This window comes from Aythya ferina (assembly GCF_964211825.1).
Source record: "Aythya ferina genome assembly, chromosome: 2".
Classification (NCBI taxonomy): Eukaryota; Metazoa; Chordata; class Aves; order Anseriformes; family Anatidae; genus Aythya; species Aythya ferina.
Window position 1 is genome coordinate 142,749,642 of NC_140297.1, and position 19,028 is coordinate 142,768,669.

At 39.1% G+C, this 19,028-nt stretch overlaps 1 protein-coding gene across 5 annotated transcripts; it reads left to right on the top strand.

Annotated features, from left to right (window-relative positions):
- Positions 1-240: 240 nt before the first annotated feature.
- On the top strand, positions 241-18,633 carry EBAG9 (estrogen receptor binding site associated antigen 9). Of its 5 annotated transcripts, none has more exons than XM_084509743.1 (8): positions 241-397; positions 5,579-5,754; positions 6,670-6,767; positions 10,363-10,487; positions 10,619-10,777; positions 12,592-12,699; positions 13,675-13,766; positions 18,075-18,633. In XM_084509743.1, the coding sequence occupies exons 4-8, from the start codon at positions 10,368-10,370 to the stop codon at positions 18,193-18,195; spliced, it is 600 nt and encodes a 199-aa protein (XP_084365869.1). In that variant the 5' UTR covers positions 241-397; positions 5,579-5,754; positions 6,670-6,767; positions 10,363-10,367; the 3' UTR covers positions 18,196-18,633. The 5 variants fall into 5 exon arrangements, with proteins under 5 accessions (XP_084365869.1, XP_084365866.1, XP_084365865.1 ...); XM_084509740.1 differs by having other exon boundaries at positions 242-397; positions 10,409-10,487; XM_084509741.1 differs by lacking the exon at positions 241-397 and adding an exon at positions 2,522-2,568 and having other exon boundaries at positions 10,409-10,487.
- Positions 18,634-19,028: the final 395 nt, after the last annotated feature.

Sequence of the window (19,028 nt, forward strand, 5' to 3'; positions counted from 1 at the left end):
CAGCCGCCTAGGACTATCTCTAGGACCACACGGGCGGCACACAGATAAGGGCGATTTATCACACTTCCTGACGCGACAAAAACCCCGCTAAAACTCCTGGGGGGGGGGGACTACCGGACCAACCCCACACCTCCGCGCCGCAGGGCGGCCACGTCAACCCGCCCCTCCCCGCCCCGCTCCTACAGCCGCGGGCGGCGTGAGCCGGGCGGCCCGGGCGGCGCTGGTTGGCGGGGCCGGGGGAAGCGGCGCGGCCGGAAGGGGCGGCCCAGTCGCCCCGGTGACAGGAGGCCGAGATGGCGGCGCGGGAGGCGGTGGCGAGCGCCAGGCTTTGAATGAGGGGCGGCCGGAGGCTGCGCTTTGGCCGCCTCGGCGCCCGGCGGCCTCCCGGCCGGGGCAGGTGAGCGGGAGGCGGCCGCCGGTTGGGAGCCGTGGGGGAGGTGGGCGGTGCGCCCCTGAGGGGCTCGGATCCTGGAGAGCAAAGGTGGACGGCGTCCTGCGGTGTCTGCTGCCCTCGGAAACTCAGCCCTGGGCCGGCGGTGGGGCGCTGCTCCGTGGTCATTGCTTCGTGGTCACTGTTCGTGGTGCCTCCGTGGCACGTCTGATGGAAAATAGCGCAGCTTGCTGCTTTATGGTCCTGCTGGCTGCTCTGGATATGCTGCTGGGCTGTGGAGGGGCTTCTTCAAGTCATCCCGTACAGCACGCCCCATGGTGTATCACGGCGGTGAATTATTGCTGCTTGTTTGGACAGCGGATGTTGCAAGATGATTTTGTGGTAGTAGCAAGAGTGCGTTAATTTATGTCTATGGCTTTCAGTGTGGATACAGATAATTTAAGTCCAGGGTGACCAGTAAAGACTGTGGTACAACTGGGGTATCGTGAGCTGTGTAGGAGTCTGGGAACTCCAGTGCTGTGCAGGGAGTTATATGAAGTAGTTCATTGTGTCAAAGATTAACTGTACGACCAAAGTTACAGTGTAGTATCATGGGATTGTAAGGCTTCCATCTTTATATTCTGCATCTGTTTTTCAGAAGATAGTAGCACATATAGATAACGAATTATTAAAGAATGACTGTGCCTAGTTAATGGACTTATATTTTCTGTTTTAACTAACATTACCCCAAAAAACAGGACTAATTCTAATTCAGAATAGAAAGTTTCAAGAACTTGCATTAACAAGATTGGAACTATGCTCTTTTTCTTCAAGAGGAAGGGGTGAGTTGAGGTGGTAGTAGCCTAGAAGTTTAATGACTATAGGAAAGTAGATTTAAAAAATAAAAAGTTTAAGCTCCAGTCTGTAAACAGTTAGGTGTCTAGGAAAGACTTAGATATGGCTAGTTTTCGTGTTTAGTTAGTGAGACAAACTCATTCTTTCTTAAATGTTGGCATCTTCTGCAAAAAATTATCGTGAAATATCTTCTTGGATTTTGGATTTGAGCACCTTGGATGCCTTGTCTCACTCCAGTAAGTCATAGGCAAAGAAGCAGTCTTTTCTCCCAGCTACCTTGTAACTTCCTATTTAGGGTGCTTACGCTGAAACTGAGAACATCAGTGTTGAAACTACAGTTCCCTGTAACCACCCGCATGTAGACAGATGCTACACTTATCATGCTGTAGTAGCATGGCTATGAGATTCAGCCACATTTCCATTTCATCTATCCATTTATCAAAATCAATGATAAAGATGTTGGCCTAGTTGTGTGTTTTTTTTTTTTTTTTTTTTTTTTTTTTTTTTTCCCTCCTGCCTCAGCACTCCCAATATTATGTTTCTACATAAAGTGATTAGGAAAAAAAAAAGGATCAAATCATCCAGGAAGAAGGGAGTGGAGCATCTTCACTAGGTTACAGGATCACGGTTACTCTCTGAAGTGCAGGAGATGCTGGTTTTTGCTTCCAGTACCTGGCTGAATGCTGCTCCTGAATCATTACATTGCTGTTTTAAAAAGTCAATGTCTTTGTACATCTTTTAATGTACATGATTTGGAGGAGGAGTTTTGTGCTTGTAAAGAACCATTTATTTTTTTTAAGGTCTTTTTACTAATCTTTGTAAGGTTCCATCTCCCTGTAAACCGACTTGGTCATTCTTCAGACTGATGTGGTAGCACTGCTTGTTTAAAATTTTTATACAAATTGAACTTCTAAGAGACCTTATTCTTGCTGCTTAAACTTTGGACTAATCACATGGTGCTTTCTTGATTTTTTTTTTTTTTTTTTTTTATCAGCTGTTTGTTCTAGTGCAGACATGCTGGTTCACTGGTGCTCTTGTGGAGTTTTGGGGCTGACACGTGTGAGTACCCAAGGGCATGTTAGTCTTCTGTACCAGGAAACAGACGTCTCATTTTGCCTTAGGAGGTTTTTTGTGGTTACTCATGTAAATATGTAGTTGGTGGGGAAACGTTCAGTTTCAGTCAAGTTATTTTTAATTTTGATATAGACTTCTTCCCTTGGCTATTTAATTAGCTGTATTTAATGCAAGTAAAAGCCACTGTTTCCAAGATGTCTTCATGTATTCATTGCAGAGTCCCAGATGAGCTGATGTGAAAGAAAGTGCAATCAACTCACAAAGCAGTGGTAATTCAAGGCAGAAATTCCATTCAGAAGATGATGATATCTCAAGAAAGCAACACGGCATGCATCAGTCAGCATTACAAGTAGAACATAGGAGCAGCAGAGGAGAGGATAGGTGCCCTCTATATTAATCTTCTGTCATCTTTTCAATTGATGGAAGGAGATGAGTTCAGTAAGAGGAAAACAAAACAAAACAAAAACCTTAAGTCTTTAAAACAGTTTGAGTGCCAGAAAGTGACTTTGTTTTAGAATTGGTTCTGTCTCTTGAGATATTGCTTAATTAGTGTTTGTGTGTGCAATTAGGTATAAAAGAGGAAGTGCTCCTGCAGACAACAAGGTGCTTGTTGCATGGTGATGGTCAGTGAGCATCTTGTCTCTGGGACCTTAGTTCACATGCTCAGCTGGATGGTGTGTGCCTCAGGCTGATGCCTGCGAGGTCCGAGTTGCCAGGAGCTCTAACGCTGCTGCAAGCTGAGCGCAGCGTAAAACCGTTTCAGTACATTTCTGGACTTTCCCTCCCTTCCCTATATTTCCTTTATTGATCCATAAAATGTTTCCAGGGCTAAGTTGCCTTGGGCTTCTCACTCGTCTCTAATGTGTTTAAAATCTCGCTGCTACCATGCTCTAATCTTTGTGGTGCACAACTTCCACCTGAGCAATTGCTGTAACTTCTTTCCAGTAGAAGGCGGCTTGAGATACGTGAATCAAACTCTGGCTAAATTTGTTAACTTTTACAAAATTGTTGCACTGACTGCTAAAATTAGATGAATTAGGATTCATGTCCTGATTTACTTATTTATATCTGTTGCAATGGAGCTTAAAAGTTCAGTTGACAGTAAGTCTGATAAATGTTATACATTAGAAGGAATGTTAATGGGAGAAGGAAAGCTCCATCCCATGTTACAAATGGGAAGCTGAGGCACGGGGCGTGATACATGCAAACTGTGTCAGGCTGACAGATTATCAGATTTTTTGAATTCTAGTCCGGTGTTTCACCTCTGCCTCCATCTGTTAAGAAATGTTTGAGGACTCTTCCTGGAGTGTTGCCACTCCGTGTTCTGTCCCAGTGCTGTACATGGCTGTGCATCTCTTCTTTGCCAGGCTGGAGAAGAAACAGAAATACAAGGAACACCTTGTTTTACCTAACAAGTCTCATGTAATGTTATCAGGTGAATTCAGTTTGCACTAAACTCAAAAAATGCAATAACACAAACACTTCAAATGCCGTTTTAGATGCCTGGTAGGGAATGCTTGATGTGTCCTGATCTTGAACCAAGTACTTGGTTTAGGATTCTTTTTACCTAACTTTTAACATACTGCCAAAATTAATGCATATGTGCTGCTTCACATCTTAATTAGCTGTAGAAAAACTAGATACACTGATAAAAGTACCTTTTAAAGCTGTGTGACTGCTGGTAGTACTGTGCCTAGTGATTCCTTGCTGTTGCTGAAACTCTGGCTGCGGATCTGACAACTTCGATCACAGGGCTTAACTTAACTGGGGAGGTTACAATCAAAGCTTAGAGCAGAGGAAAGCAAAATGCTACTTGCTGTCTTGAAAGGCTTGATACTGCCATAGTTAAAGGGGAGCATGGCTCAAACACACACGTACAGCACATGGCTGTGTCTCGCTTTCCTTCAGTATAATGCTGTAGTTTCTGCGTGGCACATAGGAAGCAGAGCAAGGAGTCACCTGAGCGGTGTGGAGAATGAAGGTAGCTGTTGAACCCTGCTGAACAGGCGTGTGGGTGATATTGAAGTGTGTGCAGACGTGTATAGGAATGCCCTGGGAAAAAATGCATTAATTTCTGGTGACTAACAAACACTTGTCAGCGGTGAGCTTCAAGAACTTGTGAGCTAGACTGTCCTTGAGGGTTCTGTTTGTTTGTTTGTTTATTTGTTTGAATTTAGGCAAAAATAATATTGAGTCTAGATATTTTTGAGTAATAGTGCTTCCTAAAACAATCATTTCAATCAGTGGGCTGTTCTGTTTTGTTTTTAAATTTAGGGTCTGCCTGGACTGTCTAGCGTGGCAGTTCAGTAGGCTAAACAGTAGGAAAGTTGCTTTACTCTTTGTACTGTAGAGTATCTTTCTATTAACTCCCTCTGACCCCCGAGCCAATAAAAGAGTGAATTCTGATGAAGAAGAATGGAATGAGCTTCTAAATAACCTTCCTTTCAGAAAAGACATACCTTTATTCTTATTTCAGCAGGTCACCTGCTCTTCATTCCTGAAATCCCAGGTAGATGGCTTTTAGCTGCATCTCTTTAAAGTAACAATTTCTTTTGCCAATTAAGTGCTCCTGTGCAGTAATCTTTACCTTTAGAATAGAGAGCTATCCATCCAGTTGCCATCTGCTTTTTCTTTCACTAGCTTCTACTGTTCCTAAATCCTTCAAATTTTTGACTGATGCATTATCCTGTCACCTAGATATTGTCCAAATCACTTATGCCAGAAGGTAAGGAAGTTCAGGAGTACAATACCAAATAATAGTTCTGTTTTTAAATTGGAAAGCTGAGTGTGTTGGCTGGTGTCTGATGTTACTACTTTTTTTGTGGGAAGTTTGACTGTTTCCAGTTCCTGTTAGGTAAAAAGTCCATTTAATACCCACTCTTCTATAAGGAGTCTCCCATGAAATAAGACTAAGACAAGGCTAGTGTCGAGGTAGAGGTGAAATGTGTCCTGCAAGGCCTTTCTCCTGAGCTACAGCTTTGTAGCATGGCCTGTAATTTGGTGGTTATGTTATATATTTGGTGTAATTTTGGTGCTTATACAAAGGCTTAAGCCTTTTTTTTTTTTTTTTTTTTTTTTTCAGTAAAAGGACCTACTTGCTTAGTGGCAACCCTACACAAAATTTTCAAATATATTTTCTGGATTGTATGTGAAGTAGTATTTCTAGCGCTGTATTACTAGGTTTAATACTAGTTATCTTGCAAATGAGCACCGATAAAGTAAATCTAAGCTCCGTGAAGCTCACAAATCCCACGATGTACTTTTTAATAAAATCCTCAGGGCAGTATTGGAGCAGCCTACCTAATGACCCACCTTCCTGACTCTTCCTAACTTAAAGCCTGGAATATAAAAAGTGATTTAAATGCCATAGCGTATCTGAAATCAAGCTGTCCTTCCATGGAATACTCATGGCCTGAGGAAGATGTCACAGGGCTGCCTTCTCTTCTCACCAGGAGGTATGTTAAACTGGCAACAGAAAATGTTGTTACAAGTGTAGCTGCATATAATTAAAAGCTGTTTGTGAAGCCTAACCTCTTCTTCCTTACTCTGAGATGTTCACCTGTAGAAAAAAGAAAAGGGATCCTTGAATTACAGCTTATTATTCTAATTGGGTCTACACCTATTTGAGGGGACCTATTGGAATAAGTATAGATACACTGAATATCAATTACTAAAGTCTCTAATTGACGCTGAAAAATAGCAGCCAGCATTGTTGGTTTCAGCTAAAGATCAATTTTTGCTCATCTGGGTCTGTTAGCATAATCTGAGCTGTCACAGGAGCATTGATGTATCCAGGGGATTAACTTGTGCTGTAGCGCACGTAGTGTGGACAGGATCCTTCTTCCCTGGTGATCTTTCAGTGACATTGGTCACTAAAATAAAATGTTTGTTCTCATCACACGTTTCCAATTAAAATCACTGGAAACTTTAAACAGCCACTTTTGGGTTTTGACTTAGTGCTGATTTAATGTACATTTATAATTTGCATTTGCAAGACTTGCTTAAGGAGGTGCGAGCTTCTTGGTCATAATTCTTTTCTCCTTGCATTGTTAGTGTCTAAGGCGTACAGTCACCACAGCTGATTGCCAGCACTTCCACTTCAAAAGTGTCTTTAATTGTCACTTTATCTATAATTATGTGCTGTTTTTTTAAAGGCTGTACACATAAGGTGCTTGCATTTTTTACATCAGTGAAATGTCCAGGTAGTAGGCAGGTAGACTCCTCTGCTCCAGGTACCTCCTTTCTTTTCTTTTCTTGCATGAGTGTAGCTTCACAGAATGTTCCCTGTTTATGAGCAACTAAGGAAATTGGCTTTAAGGGCTATAAAGATATATAATGCTCTACATCTAACTTTTTTTTTTCTTTTGCAGGAAGGGTTTCTCATCATGGCCATAACACAGTTTCGGCTCTTTAAAATCTGTACTTGCCTGGCAGCTGTGCTTTCTTTTATTAAAAAGTTAATATGCAGGTAAACACGTACTTAATTTGGTTACCTTTTCTGGTTTAATTGCAAGTTCTTTCTCGTCTTTCCTTCTCCCCAACACATACCCACCTCTTTTCCTAATTCTGGTTTTGCTACCAATTGCAAAACAATCAAGAAGGATACAAAACAAGTCAAATCCATTCTTCAGTCTGCACATTCCTGTGGAGTTCAAAAGTCTATGTAATACAGTTGTGAGTCTGTGAATTTTTGTGTTATGATAGCTCTAATGGGGATTGTTTTCTGAACAGCTATGACAGGGTTTAAAAATTGCCTTTTAGCGTTATCCTCTGTCAAATGACTAAAAACCATTCACAATTTTTTTAAAAAGGATTTGGCAAGTGATATTCTCTTTTTTAAGAGGTTCAGTTAATGGCAGCATCCACCCAGTCATCAGTCAGTAGGCTTTCATTGTAAATATAACTAATTCTCATCCTGCTTGGTCAAGAAACAGTTGCTTGAGATGCTTGAGACTTCAGGTTCTTCTGCCTGCTAAAGGTTAATTCAAATGTTTAGAGGACAGTGATTAGTTTCAGAGAACCACTTTTTTTTTTCCTTTTTTAAAAATGAACATCTTAAAACTTGCAAGAAAAAGCAAAAACACTTAATGTTCTTTTGAGTTGTAAATTTGTGAACGCAGCAGTGCAGTATCTAGAAGCATTACAAAAAAATATAAAAACACACGTGTGTGTGTTTTTATCTCTAACACATGTGTTATATATACAGATTTATGGTTATATATTAGTAGGGTTCAACAGTACCTGATGCTGATCTTCTCGGATACTGTGCCATCTTCTGGACTACTTTTCCTTCTCATCACCCTTACAGGATGTTGTTTTATTTAAACAATTAGCAGTCTGAAGAAATGTATTATTCTTTTGTGTATGATAACTACTACCTTGCCACTGAGATTAAAGCATATGCAGAGCATGTGGTACACACAAAATAGTATCTGAATTGTTTTTTGTCCTGTTTACCTTTACTCATTGTATAAATAAGAAGAAGCTTTTAACTAGTTGTTGGTAAATTCATTCCACATCTACTGAAGTTTTAAGAGGCACATTTTAATGCTGCGTACAACTTGATAGCTTTATTGTCAGCTTTAGTTTTGTGATTTGAATTCTAAATTAAATTAAGAATACTTGCCATTCAAGTTCTTTGAGAAGTCAAAACACCAAGTTGGCATAATTTCTGTAACATATATTTTATATATGTTTCTGTAACGTGTGGACCCTTAATCTAGGTGTTAAGATATCTCTTAGAAAGAGATAGTACTATCACTGAATGTAATAAACAATTTTCTTCTTTTTCAATTTCTGAATGAACTTAATCATTGCAGTGAACAGGTGAGGAACTGATTGGGAGCAAAAAATAGGAGAACTTTTCTTCTCTTAATAACTGTTAGTTAAAACTTTCACATAAGCAAGTGAGTTGATCAAGCTGGTTCAGTCCATTAACCACGGATAGTTCTTCATTTTAATGTCAGCTGCAAAGCGTAGTTTGATAAATTTTGTTTTCTTATAACGCACCCCTGCATATGAGTAAGCTTGGTAACCAACAAATGTGATTTAATTAAATGTGCATTTTAATTTGATGGATATGAGCTAGTACTTATTTGGATTACGTATCTTAGTTTTTAATTTAAACAAGTGCCTGCAGAGACTGTGCATCTCTCTAGTCAGCATAAAGCCTGTGCATAGCACTTGGCATCTTTTTAGTTAACTTTTTGATGAACGGCAGCCTCCTTGATACCACTGTTTCCAGCAAACAACAGGTATAATTACAAAATAAGGTGAAATTTCATTCTGTTTAAAATCTTCATTTTGCTAACAAATCTGGATGCTGCTAATTATTGTAGATAAACAAAACCAAGAGACATTTGGTCTTCAGAGCAGTGATCAGTCTAATGATGGTTGGGAAGCAGCTGTTTCCAGGCTTAGGTTTCTGTTAGAGACATCAACAAATCCAGTCAGCCCAAGTATCAGATGTTCCTAATATGTTTGAGGGAGCTTTGGTTTTATTTTTGTTTGTTACAGAATCTAGCATCAAGTACATACAAATATTTTCATGTGAAGAGAAGATTAAAACAGGTCTCATATAACTGCGTATGTAAGTCAAACAGGCCTACAACAATGACATTTTTATCGTTGTTGACACCACAGTAGTAGATGACCTTTTGTATGAAGACTTAATTTTTTCCAAGGATATAATCCGGAAATTGTGTTTAAATTTGGTTGCCTAAGTAATATTTTTTTACAACAGAACCTGCTCAAAGATTGAACCTATGCATATATACTACATAAGATAGAATTTAGAATTTTGTCCCTATCTTGGTTGCCTTATACTTAGTAATAGCTTTTTCTGAGCTACATTTATTTTAATTTCTTAACACTGTAAAGACTTCAAGACTTAGACAGCTGTAAGTTTCATTCTTAAAAACCTGAAACAATTAAGATTTTCTTGTCTTGAAGACTTCTTGCACGGGAACTAAACTGTTGTTTTTCAGCATAAAGGAGCAGTTTCTGAATGGGCTAGAGTTAATTATATGAAGCGAAAATTTGATGATAGCACCTGATCTTTCCTAAGGAGGTATAATTTGGTCAAAAGTAGGAAAAAATAATCTAGTCACTCACTGGTGTGCAGTGGACCTTGTGTTACAAGCAATTCAGCTGCTCTGATGTGATGGTGGAATGTTCTATAATAATAACAATAATGGACGTGAACTCCAAGTGCCAGTTCCCTGTGGCATTCTCATCAGCATCAATAAACAGATCTTTGCTCTTCAAAGCTATCGAGGTCCAAGGTCAGTTAGGTGACTGTCTTGATATAGGAGGTGACACCTGGGGAGAACACGAGTGTCAGTGTCAAATTAATTCTCTTGTGTTAAAAGGTTTTAAGATACAGCAAATGTCAGCTAAAAATATTTTGTTAATGTGATTTTTTTTTTAATGTCATGAAGTAAATATTTGCATTGTTTATTAGCAATGCACTAGTGTTTGTCTTCAATTAAAATTGCTACAGTTGCTGAAACACTTTCGCTGCGACATTATTAAATAGAAGCATGTATTGAGCAGAAGCTGTTGACTTGCATTACATTTTGCTACCTATCTTTAGACTTCAAAGGGAAAAGTGCTTTAGAGGGGCTTTCAAATCGAGCAGCTCAACAAACGATTTGTTAAATGCAGCTTAACGCTTCAGGACAATAGAAGAATTTCTCAGTTTCCAGTGGAAATGGTTATCTTTGAGCTAATACAGATCTGTAGTGTTTGCTTCTTTAGCATTGGGAATCTAAAAACTGTAACTGACTATATGCAAATAACTGATTTAATTCATCTCTTTTCAAACTGGCATAGAAACAGAGGAGGAGCAACTCTTTAAGAAATGTGAAGAGTAAATGGCACTTGAAATTTGTGTGAGCCCCACTTTAAATTCACGATGGAAGTCTTACTAGCAGTAGACAATACTGAGGTAGTTTAGGCACTTAATGTTTTAGCCAAGGCTACTTTCAGCAGTGCTGTTCTCAGACCTCCTTTTTTTTTTTTTTTTTTTTTTTTTTTTTTTTTTTTTTTTTTTTAAAACGTAGTGCTCATGTTTTCAGAGCTTGGAGGAATCCTACATTTTTCTTTCAGGTCTGGAAGAGGGCGAAAATTAAGTGGAGACCAAATAACTTTGCCAACCACAGTGGATTATTCATCTGTTCCCAAACAGGTAATTGCTTCAGTGGTAGGTAATTTAATAATTACTTAACAGAGTGATTGTACCAGTTCTGTTGTCTTAGCAAGATACATTAAGACACATTTTTACTTTCAGATATTAATTTGTATCATTTACTTTTACAGCCAGAAGTAGAAGACTGGTCTTCATGGGATGAGGATGCACCCACCAGTGTGAAGATTGAAGGTGGCAATGGTAATGTGGCAGCTCAGCAAAACCCTTTGGAACAAATGGAACCTGATTATTTCAAAGATATGACACCAACTATAAGAAAAACTCAAAAAGTAGGTATTGAGTTTTCAACTATACTTACTGAGGGCTTTCCATGTTTTAATATAGGTTATAAGTAAATTGGCAACCTATAGACAGTGCTTCAGGCAAAAGTATGTTGTCCTGTTGAAAGGAGAATAGATGCTGATGTCTAGTCTAACCTGGCTGATTAAAATGCTGACTTTCAGACCTTACCAAATGTGATTCTGGTTAGTGTTTACATTGCTAGTCTTATAATTCTTGGAAACTTACGATGAGTTTCATAGTCTAACTGTTCTAGGAAGTATAAATGTGAGAACTCTCACCTCGCTTTTAATTCTAAAAACAGCACAGTTGCACTAAGACACTTGTGCTCATACCTCTTTGGTATTTGAACAGAGACACTTGATGTCCTGCCCTTACTGATGTTTGATGTAGCAACGTTGCTGCTTCAGAAAGCAGTGGGTTCCTGTCTTACCAAGCCGTGTTGGAGCGAGTGTTGTTAGGGAGCTGATATTTCGAAATAGCTTGCTCTTCAAAGGTCAGATTTTTGAAGAATAGAGAGATGGGTATCTTCACACTAATATTAACACCACGAACTTTTTCTAATTAAAGTTCTGGTAAATTGCAAGGTTTGTTTCCATGTGGAAATATTCCAGTTGGATACCTACAGGGCTTTGAGTCGATTGGAAAACCTTTTGCATCATGAAGGCAGTCAAGGACTGGAACAGGTTGCCCAGAGTGGTCCAGTCTCCATCAAGACCCAACTGCATAAACCCTGTGTACCTTTGTCAGCCTCAGAGCTGACCATGCTTTGAGCAGGAGGTTCATCTGGAGACCCCCTAGGCCCTTTCAAACCTTAATTCTCTGGTGCTCCTATGAACTGGAGATGATAGTGGGGTTGTTCTTGTGTATATTTGGGATCTGCAAGACTGTGTGGACTAGAGTCTTCTGAGGATTCTGGTCTTAGAAAATCTGGGGGGCAGAGGAGGACTGGGGGAGAGGTGGATTTCTCCTTTGTTTCTCATGATGTTTTTTCTTAATGAATTAAGCTTCTGGTGTAGCATAAAACTCAGGAAGAGTCCATGCTGCTTAAGTACTGCTATACTGGTTCAGTTTAAACACATCTCTAGGGTTGACTGCAGGCACCATATAGACCATTGCTGCTAACTTGGCCCTGTTACCAACCTGTAAGTACAAATTTGTATTTGCAGTTCCACAGTGTTGGGGCTCAATATGGAACCCCAAGATCTGAGGTGGAATCCTTTTGTGTTCCTGCTCATATCGACGGTGTGGAAATGGAATTTCAGTCGGATAACCACATCTGCCATTGCGAAATGAGATTGTCTAGTCCTGTTTGCTTTCTTGCATTGCTCCTTGTGTTTGTACAGTCAGTGAAATTGGGGATCTTTTGGAAGCAGCAGGGGCTTAAAATAGGCTAAACAAAGCAAGTGAGTAAGCTCATGTCTTGAGGTCAAGACAGATAAGGGATACAGGATCTTAGCTACTGTGTTAAACTTGTTAACTTGCCTTTCAGGAGAAGCATTAGTGCACGTTTTTCAGCCAAATTAGCACAGAGCTTTATCAGTTGATGTGATATGGAGTTGCATTTCAACTACTGAAGCTTAGGCTGTCTGCACAGCGGTGCTGTTGAAGTACCTGGAATAGCTTGTGTTCCAAAGCAGGGTTTCTCCAAGGAATATCTCATGTAATTGGTAGCTCAGGTGAATACTGGGAGATGTGGCTGTTAGATCTCTCCTTTTTTTGTGCCCTTTTTGTGTTTTGATACAGTCATAGGTTGTCAGAGTGCTTTGACCTCTCTTTTTGTTCCTTTTTTGAATATTTTCAGATAGTTATTAAAAAACGAGAACCTTTAAATTTTGGGATTCCAGAGGGAAACACAGGATTCTCTAGCAGACTAGCAGCTACGCAAGATATTCCTTTTATTCACCAGTCTGTAAGTATGCTCTAAGTATTGATCTCTTATTTGACAGGTAAATGACTTCCTTAGGAGAAGGAATAATCTGCCTTCTGTATTGTGAAGAGCAAGAGGAATAGTTGTGGAATAACATAAATTATTTTAAAATCGAGTATGTGGTTCAAAGTAATGAAGTAATTGATCTAATTCTAATTTATTTACTCTACTGTGAAGCTTAACAGACCAGTGGTTAAAAGGTAGGGAGCTTCCAAGCACCTTTATACCAGCAAATCTTGTAAGCCAATGACTTACATGTTTTTTGGACTCTACACAGTAAGTTTCTAACAAGAGTTTTTATTATTTTTTTTTTCTAGGAAGTGTGGGTTTTATTTGCTTTGTAATCTTGAACCCATATTTAACTTTCTGCTTCTCCCTCCTCTTTATATAGAGCTTGTCTTCTAAGAGTCTCCTAACTTTTGCTCTTATTTTGCTAAATAGCCTGGCTATGCAATAGCCTGGCTGTTAGAGGGAGATACCCATTTTTTTTCTTAATTTTTGCCTTCTTTAACAGTGCTTTGTTTAATGTAGTACACAAAGTGGTCTAGGCAGAAAGCAGTACAGAATGGTCATAACACTTCCTTAGACTGTCATAATGAAAATAATTCAGGAAAGGGCTCTGGTGAGTAAAAACAGCATTCAGGGAATAATGTTGGTCTGTCCATGCAACTTCCAGAAATTTTTAATACCATCTACTCAGTTCACCTGCTCAACTTGTCTTCTTCCTAAAAATGCATTCTAGTACTTCCTTCTTTCCTTTGTTCCCCAGCAACAGAATCTAAAAATCTACACTAACAATATAAAGGCAAAAAGTCAGTATTAGAACGTGAACAGTAAACTGAGAAGTACTGTCATATCTTAGATATTTCTGGAAGCCTGAAGCATCAGGGTTAAAAATAAGTGATTTTATCTTTATTTTTTCCACGTGCTTAGAGTTTTTTTCTTGTTTTGTTCCAGCCTGAACTGGGAGACTTGGATACTTGGCAAGAAAATACAAATGCCTGGGAAGAAGAAGAAGATGCTGCCTGGCAGGCAGAAGAAGTTCTTAGGTAAATGAAAATAGCATAGCACTACAAAAACTTTTATATGCAAAATAATCAAGTGCAGGTTTGTTTTCTGTAGCACTTCTCTCATTCTCAGTGCTTCACAAAATTAGTGTGAATACCTCATCTCTTTTGTTCTTCTTTTCCATTTTAAGAAGTTGAAGTACAAATGGTAGTGAGATGCAGGTTGAGTTGAAGCTAATTGCACACAATGATCTGAATTCGCAATGACTTATGTTAACCTGTTTAATTTCAAAGTTTTATCAAACTTTAGGAGCTTGATACATGATCAGATAACCTGCCTCAGATCACTCCAGCTTCCTAACCTGTTCTTATTCTACTCAGAAAATCACAAATCTACGGCTTCGGTGAGACAATAGTGACAATGGGAAATAAAGACGTGATATATTTAAAAATAATTCTAAACCTGTGAATTTTTTAAAGAAAAAGGGTATTTTTTTCAGAAAGAAGATTCTGTAGAGCTATTTATTGTGCCATTATTTGGGAAGATGTCTTACTCTCTTGTTCAAGAGTACAAGAGTGAAGTCATACATAAGAAGCATGCTTTTGATGCGTTAGTGGTGGATGATAAATTCAACCAATTCTAACGCTGTCAAACATACATTGACATTCTGGTTAATATTTAGTTAGTTGTTTTTTAACATTATTACTGAAACTGTTTCAAGACTGTATTGCAGAAGCTATATGATATATCCGAATGTTGTTTCTTCGGGTTGTTTTTGTTCCAAGGATAGTGCCTTTAAAGAACATCAATAGGCTCGGTAAGATCTTTAATCTCAGATGTGCAATCTATTGAGACTCAACCTGTGATGCACCAGACAAAGAAAATGAAAGACAATGAAAAATCCTGTTTATTTGGAATTGGGGAATGACACTGCAGCCTCTGCAGTTAGCAAAAGCAGTGTGTTTTACTGAGCCCTTACCACATTCCATTAAAGATCTTGGTTTTAAGACTATAAAAACAAGTACTCAAGCTTTCCCGAGCGTGGACTTGTTTTACAGAAGTTAGACAGTAATAATCCAGTGAGTGCATGTGTGTTTGTTTCTGGAGTGTGAAATTGTCTGTGTAGTGGATTTTTCCTGGTATGGTTGAAGGTATATTTTCTGCCAGTTGTCAGGTTTGTGCTTTAGAATGCTTAGTGAGAGGGATTGCTTGCATGGGAATAGCAGTGGAGTTTCTCAAATTTTCTTATTTGGTAGAAGCTGTTCGGAAGCTTTTGGCCTGACATATTTTTACTATGGAAAGGCTTCAGCTCGAGTAGTTAATTTTGAGAGGCTTCCTCCTCTGCCCCACTAAAAGTATTGAACTTTACTTGTTTTAGTAGGGATTTATGTGTATGTGTCCAAATATTTCAAGTGAACGGAGCACAACTAGAACTGTAACTGTCTGTATTACATATCTCTTGGCCTACTATGAATGGCCACTTCAGTACAACTGATCATTGTCTGAGTTGTACCCCAGCTGTGTGAAGTAAAACCTTTGTTTTATTCAGGACACATCAGATTACAGTGGTTTTCTTTAATTGTGGAAAATGCTGGCTGATATTTAGCAAGATTGGTAGGAAATGCCTTCCGGGCTTACAGTCTCTCTTGCAGTAGGTATCTGTGGTGGAATTAACATCTAACTTTTGACACAAAACTTGAGTATAGTACTTGATAGGCCTGGCTCTGTTTTTCAGGCGTGTGTAGTAAGGGAGCAATCTGGAGTCTGTTCTTAGTGCTCAATCATGCTAAAATGGTCTGTGGCCTCTTAATAGCAGGGCAGACTGTATCCTGCGGCCTTCTCCCTGGTGACTTAATGCACACAGCAACAGTTGAAGCAAGCATGTGTAGTAAGCCAGATGCTTCCTGGAAATCCAAGCGTGCTGGAAGACAGTGCTGAGGAGTAATCTGCAGTTGTTGTCTGAGCAGTTCCTGGAGTCTGTTTTCTTGCCCATTCCCCAGCAAGTTCTGGGCTGGTAGCACTGAAATCTTCCAGTCAGTGGCAAAGCAGTGTGGTGGATGAAAGCTGGATTTTCATTTTTCTTTGCAATTAATTGAAGTTAGATAGAACTTCGCTGCTGCAGATTGTAGATACCTGTATGTACCTTTAGACTTTCTAATACCAATGAATTGTTCTTTTTTTATTTTCCCCAGTGGAAACAGTTAACATAAATGGTCCTTGGTTTAATAAGTAGTTTTGTGTAAAAGGTCCAATGTGTGAGAATATTTTTTGTACTCTTTGTATTGAAAGAAATGAAAATGATGATGAAATGAAATCATTCTTCTTAGTTTTTCAGAATGCATACAGTAAGAAAAAAACAAACACAACCACTGGAATGTCTGCTAACTGTTCTGGTTATAATTAGTGTTCTGCTAACCAGTGAAAGAGGTTTAGTTTTTTTGGACATAACTAGTGTTAGCAGTGCAAAGCAAGGCTGGCATCAATAATGAATACTTTTCTGGTTTAAATGACTGGTATCATTCCATCCAAACTGTGCTGAACTCCTTGTGCTGGAGCTCAGAATAAGTGAGTCAGATGTGGCTGTAGTTTGTCGTAGGCTCTTTGTTGAGAAATTGAACCTTTCTGAGCTCAAAAGGTTGTAGTAACTTCATACTGAAAACAAGTAAAATGTTTGGAATAGATACCAGTGTTTTGAACAGTGACCAAGTAAAAGAGCAGTAAAAGGCAATTGCTTTCCTGGTAAGCTACTTGTATGTATTTTCTGGTGACTTCAGTACCTCTGAGATGATACAAAGATCACTTCTCATTTGGACTTAACTCAAGTCCAATAAAATCACTCAGCCAGTAGAGGGCATGGAAACCCCTTACAGGAATCTTTACTGTGCAGTGTTCTGTGTTGTAGTTTACACGGGGAAAGAAACCTGATCTGCTATAACTTTCCTTATTTCACAACAGCAAGTGAATAGCAAAATTGCTTAACACCTTTTGCGTCTTTTTTCTTTCCTTTTTTTTTTTTCTTTTTTAAACTAACTCCACTGTCTCTTTTTGGAACTGCACTGCCTCTATGTGCGTCCTGCCCTCTTTTGCATCAGTTCAGAGGTGTGAAAAATAAAAAATAAAAGTTTGGGCTTCCCTTAACCCCACTAGGAATGAGAGGTAGATTCTGATGTAAATGATTAATTTCATTCTTTCAAGACAGCAGAGCAGTTTATTAGGGGATAGGAAAACTTCTAGCCATTAATAATCAATCAAATGAAACCGTGAAGGTATTAAGTACAATTCCTCTCCTACCACTGTCAAGTACAAAGATAATGTGTAGTCTTTATACCTCAAGTATTTTGTTTTGTGTGCCCAGCTTGCCCATAGTTGACAATTTACCAAAGAAGGTTGCCTCGGTTGAAGATGGTTTTTAATTCTGAACGTTTTACAGACATACACAGATAACATTAATATGTTGAAAGTTAACTCCTTACGCTCTACCAATTAGACTTCTTTATTCTCTTTTAATGAGCTATTCTTTATTCTTACCAAATCTGATAAATTTCTCCTCCTCAAATTAATGAAGCTCCGTTTTTTATTTTTAAGTCATCTTGCAAGCAGCATGGCAGTGTTGTTTTTTTTTTTTTTTTTTTTTTTTTTTTTTTTAATATCTAATAAGCCAAATGCAAAGCAGGAGTGACCTGTGAACACTGTTCTATTGCTGATGGTGAAGTACAGGAGCAAGCTGCAATGTGTCACTTGGAATATGAGCGCTATAACGTGTCCCTGAGAAATAGAGTACAGCACGGATCCTGAGCAAGTGAAAGGGAATGTTAAAAGTTATCATCTCACTTGGTTACATGGAAAATGTTCGTAGCACTTGCATTATGAAGAGCACAGCTACTGATGCCTGTGCTGAGGAAAAGGAGGGGCAGAACTTCATGTTCAAGACAAGTCAAATTGTGTTGGTCTGAATTTGAAAAGACAGGTCATCTTGCTATTGTAGCACTAGATTAATTATGTTCTAATTAGCATTAGGCCTTTTAATTGTCCACTACTTGAACTAATTATTCTGAATCTTTGAGAACTGAGTGGCTTTCAGATTCTAAATGTTAGGGGGGATAGCTGGGCCAGATGATCCTGGCAGTCTTTTCCAACCCTTATGAATCTGTGATATTTGAAGGAATATTACTGCCTAAGACCATATTAATCTGAGAAAAGACCTTTAGTATGACAAAAGAGTAACTGTTCTGAGACTAACTATAGTCGACTGAGGCTCTGTTTTCTATTAGTTATAATAAGCTAGTTATTGACTATGCTGTAAATTGGACTCCTGTTTTTTTTAGCAGTTCATTTTTCTCTAATTACAGGCAACAGAAGATAGCAGAAAGGGAAAAACGAGCAGCAGAACAACAGCGAAAGAAGATGGAGAAAGAGGCCCAAAGGCTAATGAAAAAAGAACAAAACAAAATTGGTGTAAAACTGTCCTAACAGAAACGACACATCGGTGGCAGTGCCAGTGGGAAAAGAGAATTCCAGCTCTACAACATGCGTATTGGTATTGATATAAGTATTTCCAGGACTTCAACACACTGCTCGGTTTCAATGCATTCTTCAGGTCATTCTTGGAAGCCAGAATTCTCCCAAAGTATCTTGAACTGCTAGTAGATGATTCTTTAAGGAGGAAAACAAAATCACAAAAAACAAAACACACACACAAAATCATGCCTTGGTGAAATGAAGTTTCCTACAATAGTTCTATTCCAATACCCTTCTTTGCAGCAAAATTGATTGAGCAAGGATGTTGATTGAGAGAGACTCCTAATGAACAGCTCAAGCCTAGAGAAAAGAATGTAAATATTCAGTGGTGGGGAACCTACTGTATTGTCTGTGCTTACCTGAAACATGTAATTAAACAGTTTTAAATAACCCTTTGCTTCCTACTTGATATCAAAATGTCTGCTTTTGCCTTTTATAAAAGTATGTATAAATACCTCAGTTTTATGCTGGAGAGGTTTTGGAGGAAGTCCTGATGCAGTGCCAGTATTGTGCAGCAGCAGACACAACCCTGGTGTGATAGCACTGCTGTTCTAGCTACATGTGCGGAGCACAGCACTGCATGGGCTGCTGCAGGGAAAAGTTAGCTCCATCCCAGCCAGACCCAGCACAACATCATGCAGAAGATGATGACCTGTTATGGGTGACCTGCGGCTCTACGTGTACTCCTGGTGTGCTGTGGTAGAGGAGAGGTTACAGCTGAATGCTTCACTGGGTTTCTCATCACTTCGGCACTTGCAGCTTCCTGTGTTACTGCACCCACTTAC